Source organism: Anabas testudineus, chromosome 9, assembly GCF_900324465.2.
Source record: "Anabas testudineus chromosome 9, fAnaTes1.2, whole genome shotgun sequence".
Classification (NCBI taxonomy): domain Eukaryota; kingdom Metazoa; phylum Chordata; class Actinopteri; order Anabantiformes; family Anabantidae; genus Anabas; species Anabas testudineus.
In genome coordinates this window covers 12,427,186-12,444,456 of record NC_046618.1, presented here as the reverse complement: position 1 = coordinate 12,444,456, position 17,271 = coordinate 12,427,186, and the positions used below count along the sequence as shown (strand labels likewise).

At 41.3% G+C, this 17,271-nt stretch overlaps 1 protein-coding gene across 2 annotated transcripts in view; it reads right to left on the bottom strand.

Moving 5' to 3' along the window:
- emid1 (EMI domain containing 1) overlaps positions 1–17,271 on the bottom strand; it is a 45,482-nt gene that overhangs the window by 10,080 nt on the left and 18,131 nt on the right. For both annotated transcript variants that reach the window (XM_026343925.1, XM_026343924.1), the window contains exons 4-6: positions 1,214–1,303; positions 1,049–1,110; positions 817–949 (exon numbers count right to left, since the gene is read on the bottom strand). In XM_026343925.1, coding sequence (XP_026199710.1) covers positions 817–949; positions 1,049–1,110; positions 1,214–1,303 — 285 coding nt within the window. The remainder of the gene's footprint in view (positions 1–816; positions 950–1,048; positions 1,111–1,213; positions 1,304–17,271) is intronic.

The window sequence follows — 17,271 nt, the reverse complement described above, 5'->3', positions numbered from 1 at the left end:
GCAAAACAGACGCTACACACACGCTATACAGATGCAACACGCAGGCTGAATCTGAGCATTTCCTTTTGCATATTGCAACATTTTATTCAGTCTTTTTTCTCTTTTCCTATTTTTCCTATTTCATAACCTTGCAGTATTGCTGTGAGTGTGACAGTCTTTTAAATCTCGATTGGTGTGTGCAGATATAAGCCCTATCCATAATATAGTGTCTTGAAAATTACACAATAGACAGAAAAGAACTAGCATGTCATGTCCTGTACACCTCTTAACAAACCCACAATGCAGTGTATAATTGGTCCAATACTGGGTCTCTGCACCTGTCAGCTATGAGGGAAAACAAAGCTAGATAAATGTCTCAAGTTAATTCCCACTATTGTGAACTGAATGCTTATTATAGATGTAGTAGTGAATGGGAGAATGCGTCTCTTTTCAGTGGAAATGTCCAAACTTCCAACAACACTTATGAAATTTCTCCTGACAGTGCAGCAGGGTAAGTGAACTCTAGGTTTTTAGCTGTCCTGGGCTCAATTCCAGTGAATAAAATAACTTTAATTCTCTCAAGTGTTTGCTTTTCACACAGCCACAAAGCACTGACAATAAGCAGCACAACTGGTCCATTACTTTTGCTAAAGGAAATGAGTGTATGCGCAGTGGAGGAAATAGGATGTGAGTTGGAGTGAGCAGGTAGGGGTCAGGAAAAACCCTAACCCAAGGCATGATTTCTAACGCAATTAGCAAAACACAAGAGCCTTGACACTACTTAATAGAAATGAGCAGTATTTTGTGAGTTTATACCTGACAGTGTGATATACCTACCTGCAGGTCCCTGCTCACCAGGAGCTCCCTGGGCAGGCATGGCCCCCTTCAGTAATGAGGCCTCTGGGACAGTTCCTCCTTTAACCTGAAGGTGGCGATGTGATGTGGAGGCTGGGGCAGTGAGTGACTGGACCTGGCACAGGAAGAAATAAAAGAACTCTGGGCAATTAAAAAATATGCTTGTTTAATTTGTGTCTATCACATTTGGTAGAGACTCAGACATAGGCCGTACCTTCGCCTCCAGTAAATTCAGCCTGTCACTCAAAGCTGTGATTCGGCTGCAGTTGAGACAATCTGAAAATGAGAACATCTTATCTTCAGGAAACAGACACTTAAGCGTGTGGTATACCGCTGCCATTGTGTTGTAGTTCAATTAGTAACAGTTCACGGGTATTACTGGAGATGGGCTCTCCTGTGCGTGCAGGTGGCCGGCGTAGCGTTGATGGTTTCCTTATTGCCTCCTGAGCAGCAAGCTGGTTCCCTGCATCTGTAACAGAAGACAAATAAATGTAATTACTGTGGCGTGATGTTTCAAATTTCAGGTCATAGTGATTTCTTCACCTGTGAAAGGTAATATTTAGATTGAGCTTTAGATTTGGAAGTTTTTCTACTACTAATACACAGGATGGGAGTCAAATAGTGGAAATCCCCACCAAGAATTGGCACAAACCTAATATCTTTGAGTAAGATGTAATTTGAACATTTTCTGATGTAAGAAAAACAAATGACTCACTAATCAAAGACAACACAAAATCATTCCTATGTTGTTTCTGTCTGTGCTATCTTCCACGTGGGCGTCTTAGCATTACAAGATGACACAACAGACCAATGCAGAAATCACAAGTTAGTGTTTCTGTCTGTTACATTTTCAAGAGACAAGCAGCAAGTATCTTGGCCAAGTTGCTTTTGTTTCACTTTGTTTCTTTATGGAATATAAAATCACAAATCCTGAGTGAGAGGGTGTGTAAAGACAAACAATGGTTTCCTTGTGCAGAGAGAACAGTCTCAGCTCTCATTCTGTCTTGCCTTCATTTTATGAAGTGTGGGTGTTTGTGTCCCTGGATTTGTGGATGTTTTGAATGGGCAGCCCTTTGTGGCTAGACTGGCTGCTTTGTCTGGCCTGGTCTGGCTGGGGTTGGCCCAGGTGCTCCTGATACAAACAAGAGGCTGGGTTCAGCACCTCATTAGCCATCAGGAAGCACGTCTTTCCATTCGGTGGCCAACAGCAACAGTCAACGCCAAGTGCTATACTAAAAGAAGCCATGAAACAGCACCTGCAGCACCGTGCTGGAGCAGGAGAACGATATTCTTTCTCAACAGCCTCAATTATTGTAACATCAGACGTCATGATCTGTCTCTATCCACTGCAGACCCCAGAAAGAAAAAACGGGGAGCTTATTGTCATGAAGTAAAATAAACGTTTGGGAACTTAAGACAGGAAAGCATAACGGGTAGAGCGATTACCCAATGAGGGAGGAGAGTGAGAGTATGAAACCTACACAGAACACATGGTTTAGGGTAAATTGAGACTGCTCCAATAATTATCCTTCTTCAACCTCTGTGCTCATGATTTCTGGGTTTTTCTCAGAGGATTACAAGTGTAGATGGATTTAAACCATGTAAGACCTGAGACTGAAATGTCATGGCAGGATGCTCTGGACTGCAGAAACTTAATTTAATAACAAAATAAAATCTATGCACGTTTTTTGCGTGTCTATACCTCACTTGATTTTATATAGGGAAGACTGTGGAGACAAAGAGAGGTGTGTGTACATGTACACACCAAGGACATTTTCTCTAGAGCTTGGCTTATGTACATGGCCGCATTTAGTTTCAAAGGGGGTTATGGATAGGAAATCTAGCTCTCACCCCTCCCAACAGCAAGCTTTATCCAAGTAGAGTAAAGAACTTTCAAGCGCCAAGATATCCCCTCACCTACACTCAAGCTATTGTATGAAGCATAAGCTGGCTTTGGCACATGGACAACTGTCCTACACACACACACACACACACACACACGCACTGCTCCTGTATTGAAACAACACATTTCAAATCCTGCAGGGCTTTGGTCTGTATCTCCTCCTCTAATAGTGTCTGTCCACTACACACTCCTGTGATGTGTGCATGCAGGTTGAGCCCAGAAGAAAGAGGCTGAGTTGGATGCTTAAAGTGTGATCTATCACCAACTCATCCAATAAAAACATCAGCAGAGTAAATGAATGCTCCCAGTGGACACGGTTCATTGTCACCACTCTTTTTTCTCAGTTGGCTAATTGCCCCAGTTGGGGGGTCAAAGAAATGTGTGAATGTATTTGACCCCTTGGCCCCATGTTGCACTGGGCCCTAATCAGCGACTGAGTCAGAGCTCTTCATTAGAGAAATACCCCTGCAGAGAGTTCATAGGGGCTAGTGCCCATCCTGACATCAGCTCTCTCTCGTTCTGCTTCTCTCTCTCTCTATCTCATAGAAAAAGCAGAAAGATATGAGCAAAGGTCATGGAGAGAAGGTTATCTTTTTCTATTTTGTAATGAGAGTGTGTGCGTGAAAGATGACCCTCATGACGACATATAAGATGATAATATGAGGACTCTTAAGAAATTTCCCCTTGGGTTGAATAAAGATTTTTGAATCTTGAAGGAATAAAAAGCAAATCAGATTTCGAAGAACAGTTACGTATTTCAGACTGAACTTATCAAAATTAAAGTTTTTTACGGATAGAAATCGAGGGGAGATCTTACAACATACATTCTTTCTAAACATGTAGCAGACAGACCTATGAAGCTGCCTGCCAAAATATAGAAAACATGTTTGCCAAGCCACACATTTGTCCATGTGGACGTCAGAACAAACACTGGCAGGACTTTCTCTCTAGTGTTTCCTTTGCTTCACATCATTCACTGCTAGATTACAGACAAACATTGAGGGTGACCATTACAGCCTGTCATATTAAAAGAACACATTGACTTGTCAGTATAATTCAAGTAAAACAGATAAAGGTTTGTTAATATATTTTAAATGTTCATTCTATATATGATGCCAACTAGCTGAAGCAGACTTCATATCTGTATCAAAACAGTGCCCATGTCCAAATGCAGTTCACATATGGTGATAAATGGGCCTTTATGGGCATTTACAGTGATTTGAGTGATTACATGTGGTCTCATTTAATTTCCCCGCACACAGAAGATTATATCATGTTCTTTTGCAGCACAGACACAACAGACACATCAGTCAGAAACAGAGTGAACGTGAGCCAACGCCAGACACTTTTATTGCAGAGTGTGAACAGAAGCGAAGGGTGCAAACCTGAAACTGACCGCGTTTAGCAGAGAGCAACACTTTCAAAATGGATTCCACAAAAGCATTCAAAATTCATAATTTTACTATTAAATCAATATGTGTGTGTGTGTGTGTGAGAGAGAAAATACACTTGTGACAAACACACACACACTGGTTCTATTATTAATGGGCCAAGGTCATTCTCACAGAGATTTTCTCCCAGTTAAAATAAACCAGAGCCCTCAAGCTAAGAGCCCAGTTAGTGCTGCCAACCAGAGCCTTCAAACACACATCTCACATTCAGCTGCACTAACTGTCGGATCCTTGAAGCTCATCAGTTGCTGGTCATTTGTGCTCTGCCTCTGCAGCAAGACTTTAACAAAACATTTGTTGTCCTCTCATACATGCATGCAGAAGAGAGGGGTTGAATATATGCAGACAGCTTCGAGAGAGGGGGTTCACTCCCTCTCAAGCTTTGTCTGTGTTTTCTCGAGTCTAACTGTGTTATGTCCAAGAGTGAAGTTCCTGTGGAAAGATACAGTACAGAGTCTGAGAGCAGCTGTGAACGAAAACATCAAAACAACAAAACACACAAACGCTGCAGCGAGCAGACGCAGCATAGTGTAAGATGGTCCTGATCCATCTTTGTCTGGTCAATTAGCTGAGCTCAGCGCTGCAGCATCATTAGTGACCAAAGGCTGACAACGAGCCAGGGGAGGCGTTTGTCTCTGTCTCTGCACTGCCTCAGACAGACTGAAGACGGCTGCCTTCAGATAAAAGCACATATACGTAGATAACACTTTACTCTTCAAACAAAAGCCAAGTCAGACTGAACAAGGCTACTCAGAACATATGTTTGCTGAGCGAGTGGGTTCTTTTGTCTGAATCCAAAAGAGACGAACTGAGGTGATGGGTTTCATTCTGCTCTTTGTCAGCTCACCAACGGTGCTAAACTAAGTTATTGTATACTGTACTTTCAAATTTACATTTACATTTAGTCATTTGGAAGACGCTTCTATCCATAGCGACAAGGTACAAAGGCAGGCATGGAAAGTGCCAGCAGTTCTTGCCTAAGGACCTCTACTGGATGTAGGCCACAGATGTAGGCCATGTTTTCTGTACATTGTTTTATAAAGCAACAAAAAATAGTTATTCAATGCACATCTTCTGTATTAAGTAAAAACAAATGTAGACATTAACATGATAACCATTCACACTAAGAATCTAATTGTTTCTATTTAGGAAGAGGAGCACATTACTTATCAGATCAGCGTTATGCAACATATACCATGCCTGCACTGAGGTATTTCAACTGATACCAGGAGAGGAAACAGATAGTGTTTAGCTCTCTTCTAGACAGACTGGTGGGCCAGAGTAGAGTATTAAAGCAGACCCATCAGCAGCTTCCACCTCCCATTCAGCTGACAGGTCTCAGTCTGGTCATCAGTACTATGTTGTGCCCAGTCCAAACCTCCCTCTGAACCCCAGTGTTTACTGTGCTTTCCCAGCATCACAGGTTTCTTTTATTAGGTGACTGACGTATAGGGTGGGAAACACTTCATCATTTCCTTCCTTTGGAATAGGCACTCAGCCTCCTCACCTCTCAGTCTGAGAGCGGAGCAGCCCACACACTGGACAGGTTCAACTGCAATTACAGGTGAGAAGGAAGTGCAGCCTTGCTGTAGCAATTGGTCAGATAATTGATCCCCAAGGAAAAGGTCAGCTAAGCGCGACTGAATCCTCACTGTTAAGTTGAAAACAAGTGCAGTGAGGCAGCCAGTCTACATCTGCTCTGGTTTACAAGTCTAGGTGAGGTGTTGGAAAGACCTGCTGCATGTGAAACCATGTTACAGCCTCTAGGAGGTGAGAGCATGCAGGGTCAGAGAGGTTCTCACCTCATGCACACACATCTCACCTCATCAATCAGCACATACACTTAAGCCAAGGCAGTGTAAGGTAGTACACACCCTCCAGAGCTAGACCTCCAGCACTCACTAGCAATGGGGAAGAAAGATTTAGTCTCGATTCTGCACCTCAGGAAGCGTATGTGTGTTTTACTTGTCAGTTAGTTATTATACTTTTATTTAAATTGTTATTGAAATAGTACATAGTAGAATTATTACTGTCACCTCTCTCACTTTTCTTTGCATCCTTTCCAGTTAGCTATCTTTAACTAGTTTGACTACTTTACCAAACTAGGTTGAGCGGTCATAAATAGCAGGCACATGTAAGAGAGAGAAAGATGAAAGATTCAGTTTTAATGTCACATTTATAAAGAATAAGTGACAGAAAAGTATTTAAGTAAAGTTTTTTTAAATGTGTGAATTTGTGAGTATACTTGGGAGTGTGGCCTAATGTTTCATTTGAAATACTTCTTTCTCTTTACCAATGCATATTTGCTGGTAATCCCCATAGTGCCATGAACAACCCTGCATATGCATTTAATTACAGACACTATGGGGACTATTGACATGAACAAAGTTGTGCATCACTCTGGGAATTTTTAATACTTTATTGTACGTGTGCCAGTGGTATATTTTAGTTTATTCTAGCCTTTGATTTGATTCGATCCATGAGCTCTTCATTTGGGTTTGTTTATGTTTCAATCGCCAAGTTTAAAAAAGTTAAATATACAATTACTAAAAAGAATATGTGTATCAATATTTTTGCAATTGCGCTCAGCAGTGTTACTTCACTGATCTTCTTAAGTTTGGCTCTGGCTCTGCAGATTCTCACATCAGTCCTTTCAGCTCCTACAGTCTGTCCAGATGTGCTCACACACAGCCTCTAATCTTTCACAGGAAGAAGGAGGGTGTCCTGCCTCTCCTCCCGCCTCCTTGTCCCAGACAGGTCTGTCTTTACCTCACCTTCTCTCTCACTCACTCTCCCTATCTGTCTCACTCTCTCTGTTTTTCCAGCACATGCCTGTAGTGATGCTGATGGCAGTGACGGGGTCTGCATCTCCGTCTGGCCCCTCCTGCCCCTTCCCCAGCAGGCAGTGGTGTGTAATTACAGAGCAGCACCAGGCTGAATGGTCTGACTGGTGGGGTGACTGTGGTCTGCTGACAGAGGTGTTTGTCTGGTTTAAAGACATGTGCTCCTTTTCGGCATTCTGGGACAGGAGACTGGCCTCTCTGGGCACAGACAGCTGTGGGGCAGACCTCTCTGCACAGGAGGCACCACTCACCTTCCATAACCTCCCCTTCCTCCACCCCCCCTTCCTACTAATTGTATTTTCCAGAAGGTTTCATCATGAGAGACCCATAACTATCAACCACACAGTGTCTTGGTCCAGACTGCGGAGAATACCTGCAAGGCAATCATAGATACTAATTACAGGAAAATTGAGCTTTGTTTCACAATCACTCACCACCTCAGCCTCTAATTACTGAGCGGAACAGGTCTGCCTCCACTGTTTGTTAACTGCTTGTTTTGGGGTGTAGGAGTGAGGTGTTTTCTGTGAACATCTAGCTGCTGAGAGTCATAAAACACAATGAAAATCTTTCTGGAGAGAATAAAAAACTTTTAAAATTTAAATAACTGTAGTCTGTTGCTGTCCAAGTGGTACAAATAATTTAAGAATATGAAAATAGGAAGCAATTGTCTCTGTGTTATGAAAGCAAACAACGTTGTGGTCTGTGTAAAGTAGCTAAAATTAGTGCTGGTCACATCTGTCAAATTGCAGCGTGTTGATTTGAGATAGTTTGTGGTCAAATCCACCCAGCAGCCTTTCAACATTTCCTCCACTTGAAAGCAGCAGATGTCTAATAAAAGCATTTGGCAGAGGCTGATGATCCAGCTCACACCCTTCAGTTTTATTAAGAGAGACACAATAACGCAGGAGCCAGATGAAACCCAGCTCCTGCCTCACGGCCCTGGTTGACCCGAATAAAAGCTGCTTTGTAAACTTTTCCTTGGCGTCACTGTCCTTTTCAATGAACTCAGTTGGCATCTTATCCAGTGATGTGCAACCTTTATCCCTCTTGTCTCTCAATCTCTGTCTCTCCTACAGTCACCAGGAGAAATGAGTTGAAACAGGACAGCACAACTGCACACCAGGACAGACTGGATAAAACCACACAGTCTTCTTTTGCAGCTTTCATGTGGTGGGGATGGGTCCTTCTCGTCTGTGACCTCTCCTTGTTAAAAACTCCACACAAACCACAGTTGTTAAACCACACTCTTCTCACCCATCGCACTGCCGCATGTGGCCAAAAAACGAGAGCTCTAAAACCAACCGGGACCAGAACGAGACGTCTACACACGCATGTTCTATAACATATTAACTGCAAGTTATTTCTATTGACTGCAGCTATAAATATCATGCATGCTGCAGTGAGCCGTTAACAGTTTGCTCTTTAAAAGGCTTTGTGACACAAATACCAAACCCCACCAACATTAAGTGCAGTTGGTTTCTTTTGAAGCATAATTCTACTTTATTACATTTTGGATGTTATTTTCATACGCTTGGCCAACGTTTCTCTCCGTTGTGACATCACAGCGCTCAACAAAGATTCGAGATCTGAGAACACAGCAACAATAAAGTCCAATGAAGCATCGACCACAGGCAGTAACACAATAAGGGTGTAGACAGGTTGTTAACAAACTGACACTTTATTCAGACTACCTAAACTCATTTAGAAGGAGGTAAAAGCAGTGAGTACAGTAGGTCGTAGGTGAACCTTGAGTCAGTCTATAAAAGGTGATGGAGGAGTTGTGAAATAATTTTACTGTTCCCTTTTTGTTTTTCTCTTCCAAATAGGTTTGTGTGATTATGTGCTTGTGTTTTTTATGATACAGTCCTATTAAATGAATAAGTCCTGAATAAACAATAACAACAAAAACAATGAGGACCAAATCTACAAAAATAAGTTATTACATTGTAATTTTTCCACTTGTTTATTATATCCAAACACTAACTGCAAAACAATAGAATAACATCAAATTACACTATGAACAGCAGTGGAGAAATAGAGTTTACACACTGCTGCTCTCTGCAAAAACATGCTGCTGAATTCCAGCAGGCCCTTTACTCCGACCCTGTTCATTACCATCCAGAGGTTGACAAGCGCTCCAGCTTTTTGCCCACAGCTGCAGCCAAACAGCGCCGAGGCCAATCCACAAACCTTCAGCTAAACATCCTCAACCGTGTTCTCTGCTATATTTCATGCTGGGGAAGTAAATCCTTCACCCTCTGTGTTTGAAGGACACATCCAGTTCAGCACACAGTTTATTTGTCCAGAGCTGGTTTGAATGCTCAGAGGACTAATGCCACACCAGCCACATTTAATTTCCCTCCTGTGGTGTGATTTGTGTGTGAGTACACATGAGAGCAAGAGAAGGATTTCAATAACCGGTATTTTTCCTTAACCACCCATGTAAACAATAAAAACAATGGCGTCCCCTCTGACAACCATGCACCAGAATCCATGACAACCAAACACAAAAGCTCCTTTCAAACACAATAACTGAGTGATAGTGACTCGTCCATGCAGAGCCAAGACACAAATGCCAGACTTCAAGCATTCCAGCTCCCTTTAGGATGATATTCTGCTTCAATAGCAAATCCTAAACCTGCCTCACTCTGGAGGGCTATAAATGAACCGAGAGCAGCAGACATGTGTGGTAAGAAGCAGGCCAAAACTTTCTCCACTATTGTTTCAATTTTCCCCATGATTCAGCTTCTCGCAGAGAGCATTGTCCGTTTCCTCCAGCATAACAAATCATTTGATTTGTCAGTTTCCTTTGGGACATCTCATATAACACCCTAATCTCCATCTTGACTTCATAAGCTTGGATCATTTTACTGTGGAGGTATTCGGCTATGCTTAGAGGGTTGTCAGGGTGAAAAATGCAACATGTAACAGGCTGAAATAGCTAAAGACCACTGTTTAAATGGGGCTGAGACAGAAAAGGCTGTGAAAAGAAATTTTATTTGCAACTGCTCCTCATCAGATATTCCCCCCTACATTGTAAATATACTTGACTGCCAATAAAAACATGATGTAGAAACATAAACTGTGGAATAAAAACTCCTCTATCTGAGTGTCGCAGTTTCAACAGGTCATTGTCCTTTCTAACTATTACAATGAAGGAATTATATTTGTCATGCAATGACAAATAGCTGAAATAGTTTCACAAACTCAAAATACAAAATAATATTAATAATTATAATAATACGATTATTCCAACTAACAAGCAACAAAATACACATTCATAAAACTATCAAAAATAAATGCCAACACATCAAGTGCTTGGTTTGAAAAGCAAGATGTTTAAAGAAACCCTGTGTAGTTTCTGACCGTGAGTGTTTTGTTTTGTTTGTTGTATTTCTTTTATAAGCATCCTGATGCATTCACTGTAGCATATAGTATATGTAAATATGCTGAAGATATACCAGTTAACATTGTTTCAAGTAGATACTTATGCATATGTGCATTATTTTAATGACCAAAAATGCTTTTGTCTACAGATGTGTTTGAATGACACGTTGTAGCAACTGGTTTGTTTTACACATCCCGAACTCTTCAGGGTTCATAGCCTCTGGCTATGTATTACAACAAAGATACTGCACCATACCTGCACAGCACTGTAATAAGTTTGCTGATAGCAGATACGCTCACGCATGAAAGGAAAGCAGACGTGGAAGTCTGGCTGATAAAAGCAAGGCCGGCTGTGTCTGTGCGTCCGACATGCTGCATGTCTGAAGAAGTCCTTTGTTGCGGATCTGGCTCACATACATATTACTGTAGACTCTAGAGCACGGTCTCAGACACCTCATATTCTCTCTTTAATTAAAAAACAACACTCTGAGTCAGAAAAACAACACCATCTCAGAAAACCACAGGGAAGAGCAATTTACAAACAATCCTCCCAGAAAGGAGAGTAGGAGAAATCATAAACTGAAGTGACATCAGACACACATGTCTTCTAATAGATCACATGAAATCCACATACTGATGCTCCATCACTCTTTTACACACAAACACTTACATATGGGTAAGCTCTCAAAGCAGTGGCAGAGCGCCAGGATCAACACCACTCACTCCACACTCGAGGTGCAGCATAAGATTGAAGCGTCTGCTGCACACCACAGCCTCAATGTCTTCACCACCAGCGTAAAGCCAAATGTGAGCATCGGTCTTTACATCATTATACGTTTCTTTGTAACTGTGCACCTGTTAAAACACACACAGTGCATCTGTGACGTGACTTTGAATAACACAGTCTTCCACCTGATACTACCGTCCCTCCTCTCGACGTGCTGACAGACATTGCCTCTACGCTCAGTGTTCGTTGTAGACGCACATAATCCTGCTGTTGCAGAAAAGGAAACTATAATTAAAGGCAGCAGGATCAGGTTTTCAGCTCCCAGCCTTTCCTTCGAGAATTAATAAAGTATTAAGCCAAATTTCTAGCTAAATGCATCTGGCCAAAATTTCCATAATGTAATTGTTCTTCGCTGTAATATTTGGCTTTACTGTCAGCATTGTATTAGCACTGGGCTCTAATACAATAATTTGGTTTATCAGCTTTCAGTGGACTCATACCGTGACGGTATAAACATACTGTGTTATCGTTTTCAAAATTCTGACTTGTACATACAAATGAATGATTCTGACTTATACACTAAACAAATAAGTAACTTGACGTTGTTTTACATGTTCTTTTCTGATGTAATGAAACATCAGGGTCAAACCTGCTGAACATTTATTTGATTATTTAATGTGTAACTTTCCACACTGTGAGATACAGATGGATGAAAAACAAGTGTTGGGATCAGCTGTATACTGATTGACTAATATATATTAAGTTAATAACATCTTATATATTGACTTCTTTAATATATTAGAAACAGGTTTCACTTGCGCTGTTTTGTTTTTTCTGGACCAGTGAACCCTCAGCTTTTGGCCTGTTTGGAGCTCCTGCTGCTTTAAAAACTCACATAGGCCTAAAGAACCAAAGAGCTGTTTGCCAAACCACTATTATTACTAACAAATGGTGGTAATTATAATTTAACCTAATATGACCTGGCTTTCTGGAAGTCTTCTCCAGTTTTTGTAATTACTTTGTTTAACCTGGATGCATATGAGTCAAAGTATATGTAGATGTATACATGCAGTCACACACCACAAATCTGTATATAACCACACAGGGTGAGTGGAGTAAATGACTGTGTGAAGCTGAGTTCCTCTCAGTCTAATCCCTGGGTGAATGGTGTGCTGTGTGCCAGGCATTCCTCTGTGTCTTTCTAAAGCTTTCTGGGGATTAGACCCCACTTACCTCTAGAGGCCGCAGGGTGGGATCAAAGCTGATTGGACTTTTTGGGTTCAGGGTGATAGTGTGCGGAACAGTGAGCCTGTGCTCAGATAGACTCACAGGGAGGCAAAGGGGAACATGACACCTCGGCCAAAATCATGAAACTGCAACACAGGTTACACACACCTGGTGGGGGTCAAACCTGCGCTAATCCACTGCAGCGCTAACTGGCACTGTGCTGATTGATGGTCGGCCTGCAGGAGTTAAGGCTTTAACTCCAGCAATAATGCAGGTATGTTGGATCTCTGCTCACTGGGGTTAGACAAACACATATCACAAATGATGAAGATTTTAATCATGGTTTTCCTCTGTCATACCTACAGTTTACACAGTACAAGGAGGCTTTCATGAAGAAAACGTAAATGAAATGTATATGACACGCTGTGCAGCAATGTGGACTTAATTCTCCTGATCACTCATGCAGCACTGCAGGGTTTACACTGGCTAAACAGACATCCAGTAAGACAGAAGACAGACAAAACAAACATGATGACTAAACTGCAGTGACCTCAAAACACCTCAATAGATCCATACAACATCTGACCTTTACCCCAGCCAACAGGAGGTTTACTTTAATCCATTTAAAACAACACAGGAGGAAGTGGAGGAAGTCTTTATTGTAACACTACATTGTGCAAAGTATTGGAATAACCAAAATAGCCCGCAGCAAAACAAATACACCGAGATGGCAAAGAGCTCAGAGTTCTGTTCTTCTGTCAGAGATAGAACAGCAAGATTAACAAGGCTAACATGGCAAGATCCCCTGGACACACTGAAAATAAACTGAGGATTTTCTCAAATATACTAAAGGGGAAATTAGTGTGCGTGTGTGTGTGTTAGTGTGTGCAGTATTTAGGGAGAAAATTCAAACCAATAGTGGATAGATAGCATGAGTTCATGCAGTTGATGACATATACAAATACAGGATTTTCAAAGATTATGTGTATCTTTGTATAGCCAAAGGTTTCTGTATCATCTCAGTCCTGATGACAAACACTCAACTCTGTACGAAGCTAACAAAATGACCTTTAGAGGATTTTAGCACTGTGCAGATAAACATAATCATGACAAGCACTGTCTGGCAAACAACAGCAGTGATAACTGTGTGCACACACCACTTAATCTGCAGTGGGTTATCTTGATGCTGTGTTCCTGCTCTTTGTCTCATCAATACAGATGAAGGATGAGGGCCTATGAAAGCCCTTCATGTGCCTTATGTGTCCTCTGCACAGGTGTCTTTTTGCATCTTCATGCTCGTTCTCTGATCTGTCTGGAGTAACAGCAACACCCCACACCTACTCAAACCCAGTGACGACACTTCAGGTCTGGGCAGTGTTACTCCAACATGTGGTTCTGCCTCATGTCTGCTTCCTTTGACAGATGGAAATAAAGTGGGCCCTCATGCACGCAGGGGCTGCAGTTTGTTTGTGTTTTGCACCATTGGAGATAAGTATGCATGCTCTGTGTGATCTACAAAGGGATGATAAGCTAAAGGGGAGAAGCCTGAGACTGAGAGAGCAGAGGACAGAAATACAGACACAGAGAATAGTGAGGATCATGCTTCAGATGAGGGCATGGGAGCAAAGAAAGGCCTCAATGTCAGACCCATGTTGTCTTGTGGCCTTTAGCAAGTATCACATACAAACTGCAATCAACATTTAAACAGGATGAGAATTAAAAAGGTAAATAAATATAACAGCACATACAATAGGACATTTGCATATATTCCTAAACTGGTACAGAGGTACAAGGTTTGTCAAGTCATGGATATCAGTGACACCATAAACAGATTAAGTGCATCTATAGAGAGGTAACCCAGCTGGTATACGTGCCTTAAACATGGCATGTGACGAACACACTATACAGACTGCTATACTGTTCATATAGTCTCTGAAGATAAATGTTTATATACCTCAAGTGTTGCTGGAATTTTGTGTCAGCGAGAAATTTAAGACAGGATAAACGTAAATTACATTAGCAACCATTATTTTAAATACAATCACAGCTGCAATTTTGAAAGGGTTCGTATGAACGAAATACTCATTGTTCAAACAGCCTTCATCACCAAGCTTTCATAAATCGTAATAAGAAGTCTAACTCAAAAACTACCCTGAAATAAGTACAGCAGCAATGGATAATGTACGAATTAGTTTGGGGGAAAGAAATGAGCCCAAACATTAAAATCAGCAGTGTTTTACTTGAGGTTATTTTATGCTTTAAAGACAGATTTATTAACTGCAGAGTGAGTGCTCCAAGTTGTAGAGCAGATGTAGGGATTTAGGTTTTTTGCTCACTTTTTGGCTAAGACGCACCACTGGAGGCCGCTGGATGAATCTGTCTAGGAAAAGCTCTCTGGAAGAATAGTGCATATTCCTCCTTCAAAGTTATTTTATAGCCCAAACTTTCTCTTTGTTGGCAAACTTAGACAGAGATGCTGCTAGGTGATGGAGTGCTCCAGTGTTAATGTGACATCCACTCTCTGTCACTCTCAGACTGAAGACTGTGATGTAGACCCAGAAACTCTCCCACAGTTCACAAGTGCACTGCAGTTTACTCCGTCTGCTACAGATCACTCAGGGAGAGAAACAAGAAAACTGCTGGTAAAAATGAAAAAGGACAAAAGATAAGAGAGGAGAAGAAAAAAAAGAGATATAGGGAAGAAGATGGGATGCGTCTATTCAGTCATTTCACTCCCTTCATCCCACTAGAATGAGGGTCTTATCTCTGAAAGCACTTCAACACAACATGCCCACAGATAGGGCTGACTGTGTGAAGACATGCACACAAGGATGAAAGCACATACAGTCAAAGGAGAGGCCGCCATGCAGGGGAGTGGAAGTAGATTACAGGATCGGGGGAGCACGCAGATCAAAACGTAGCAGGACTATCACTGTCTTTACAGCAGAGAGAAACAACTGACCTAACGAATAGTGAACAATGCCGAGCCATCAATCTGCTGCAACAGAGTGCGTGATCACAGTTTCAGGTCAACAAGGGTTGCCCCCGCAGGGCTCCAGCAGGGGCTGACGTTGTGGATGCAGCTCTTATCTCAGCACCGCATTACAAAGGAACACAAGCTCCCCCTCAAACTCCTTATTCAACAACCTTCCCTCCACTCCCTCACAGCCACACTGTGAGAAAGTGCTGAGCGCGGAAAAGAAAATCTTCAAGACCAACTTCACAGTAAATGCTTTAGCAACACCAGTATGTACAGTAACAGTATAGCTCTCAAACTTGGGGTGCAAAAACACAATTTTCATTATCATTTGTCACTTAATTGTTATCTATAAAACAATATACTACAATATTATTATGAAAAATGCCTGAGGAATCCCATTGATTATCGATTCATTTAATAATAAAACTAGAACTGAAAGTAGTAGATTTAATTTGCATTAACCAATGTAGTCTATGGCAACAAAATAGAGAAAAAAAACTCACAATAGTTTTTCAAATAGTCAAAATCTCAAAGATATTTGGTTTATCAAAAGAAAGAAAAGCAGTAAATCCTCACATTTAAAAGCTGTAACCAGAGACTGAAATGTTTTCCTCTTCCAGTTAAATATGTAATCAAATTAAAATTGCTTGTTGGAGTAGTTTACAAGAAAAACATATGGGCCCATAACAGGAAGTGCTTCTAAGAATGTTTTAATTGAGCACAAGCAAAATGATGCATATGTAGGATAGTGGTTGTTGTAGATTTGAAATGTGTCTTATAGCTATTTTGGGATCTGAGTGAGCATATGCAGGTCACAAATCCAAAATTACACTGTCATAAACCAGCTCAGTTTCATGTAGTGACGCACCTAAAAAACAGAGTAGAGCTAAAAGGATGTTTAGATGTTGAAGGCATGACTCAACTAGAGTGAATAAAGTTATTAATTTGATTATGATTAATTTAATTTTATACTGTTTGACATTTTAATCATATAAAGTAAACAGCAGCACAATATTAATCATCATATTTTATTAGTTCAGTAATTATATGATCATTACACCATTATATAATTCATTTAGGGAGGAGTGATCATATTGAGACAGTCAGTGTGGTAGAGATACAGTTTCAAGAGTCACAAGACAGAAATTGCACTCGAGTCTTGTTTCTGTGAAGGATCTTCTGTGGGTTTTCACATCTAATCATGTACAGGTGAGACGCATCAATGGCCTTTGTGATATAATTTATCAAAGAGGTGCTTTTCACAGCAGACGTGGTGACGTGCCGAGCTCCCAGCTCCAGAGATTAAAACTCCTCAATCAGTGGGAGCAGAGCGCTCTGACACATACATACTGAGTTAAAACATCTGGCCTGTCTGAACTTAATAATGTCTCCCGTGTGTATGTTTGCACTGTCTGTCTATCCAGGGTGTGCGTGTGTGTGCGTGTGTGTGTGGAGTCTGGACATGATGTGTGTATCTTCTCTATTCTCCCCTCTTCATCACTGATATCTGACAGTGTAAGTTTGCAGCAGACCTGGAGGTCTTGGCTGAAGTAAAAATGGATGGATGTGTCCTACCGTCTAACTCCAAGCCCCTAAATGTCTGAGGTTTGTCTAACTGTGGACAAGATATGGAGAGAGTGTGTGTGAGCAAAACAAGTACTCTGTCCTCATCCCCTATTCTCACAGTAGTAGAACACAGACGGAGGCTAAAGTGCACATGCGTCGGCTGCTTCAAGATGAAGCAGTCGACCTAAACCATCAACGACACCTCTTACGAGCTCTTAATCCTCTTACTCACCCTCTGTCCTCAATCTGCTGCTATTTATTGTGTTTTTGATTAATTCATAAAAGCTACTACTGACAGACTTCACCATCTACACACGAAACATAAAGGCTAATTGTGCTGACTTAGTGGGCTG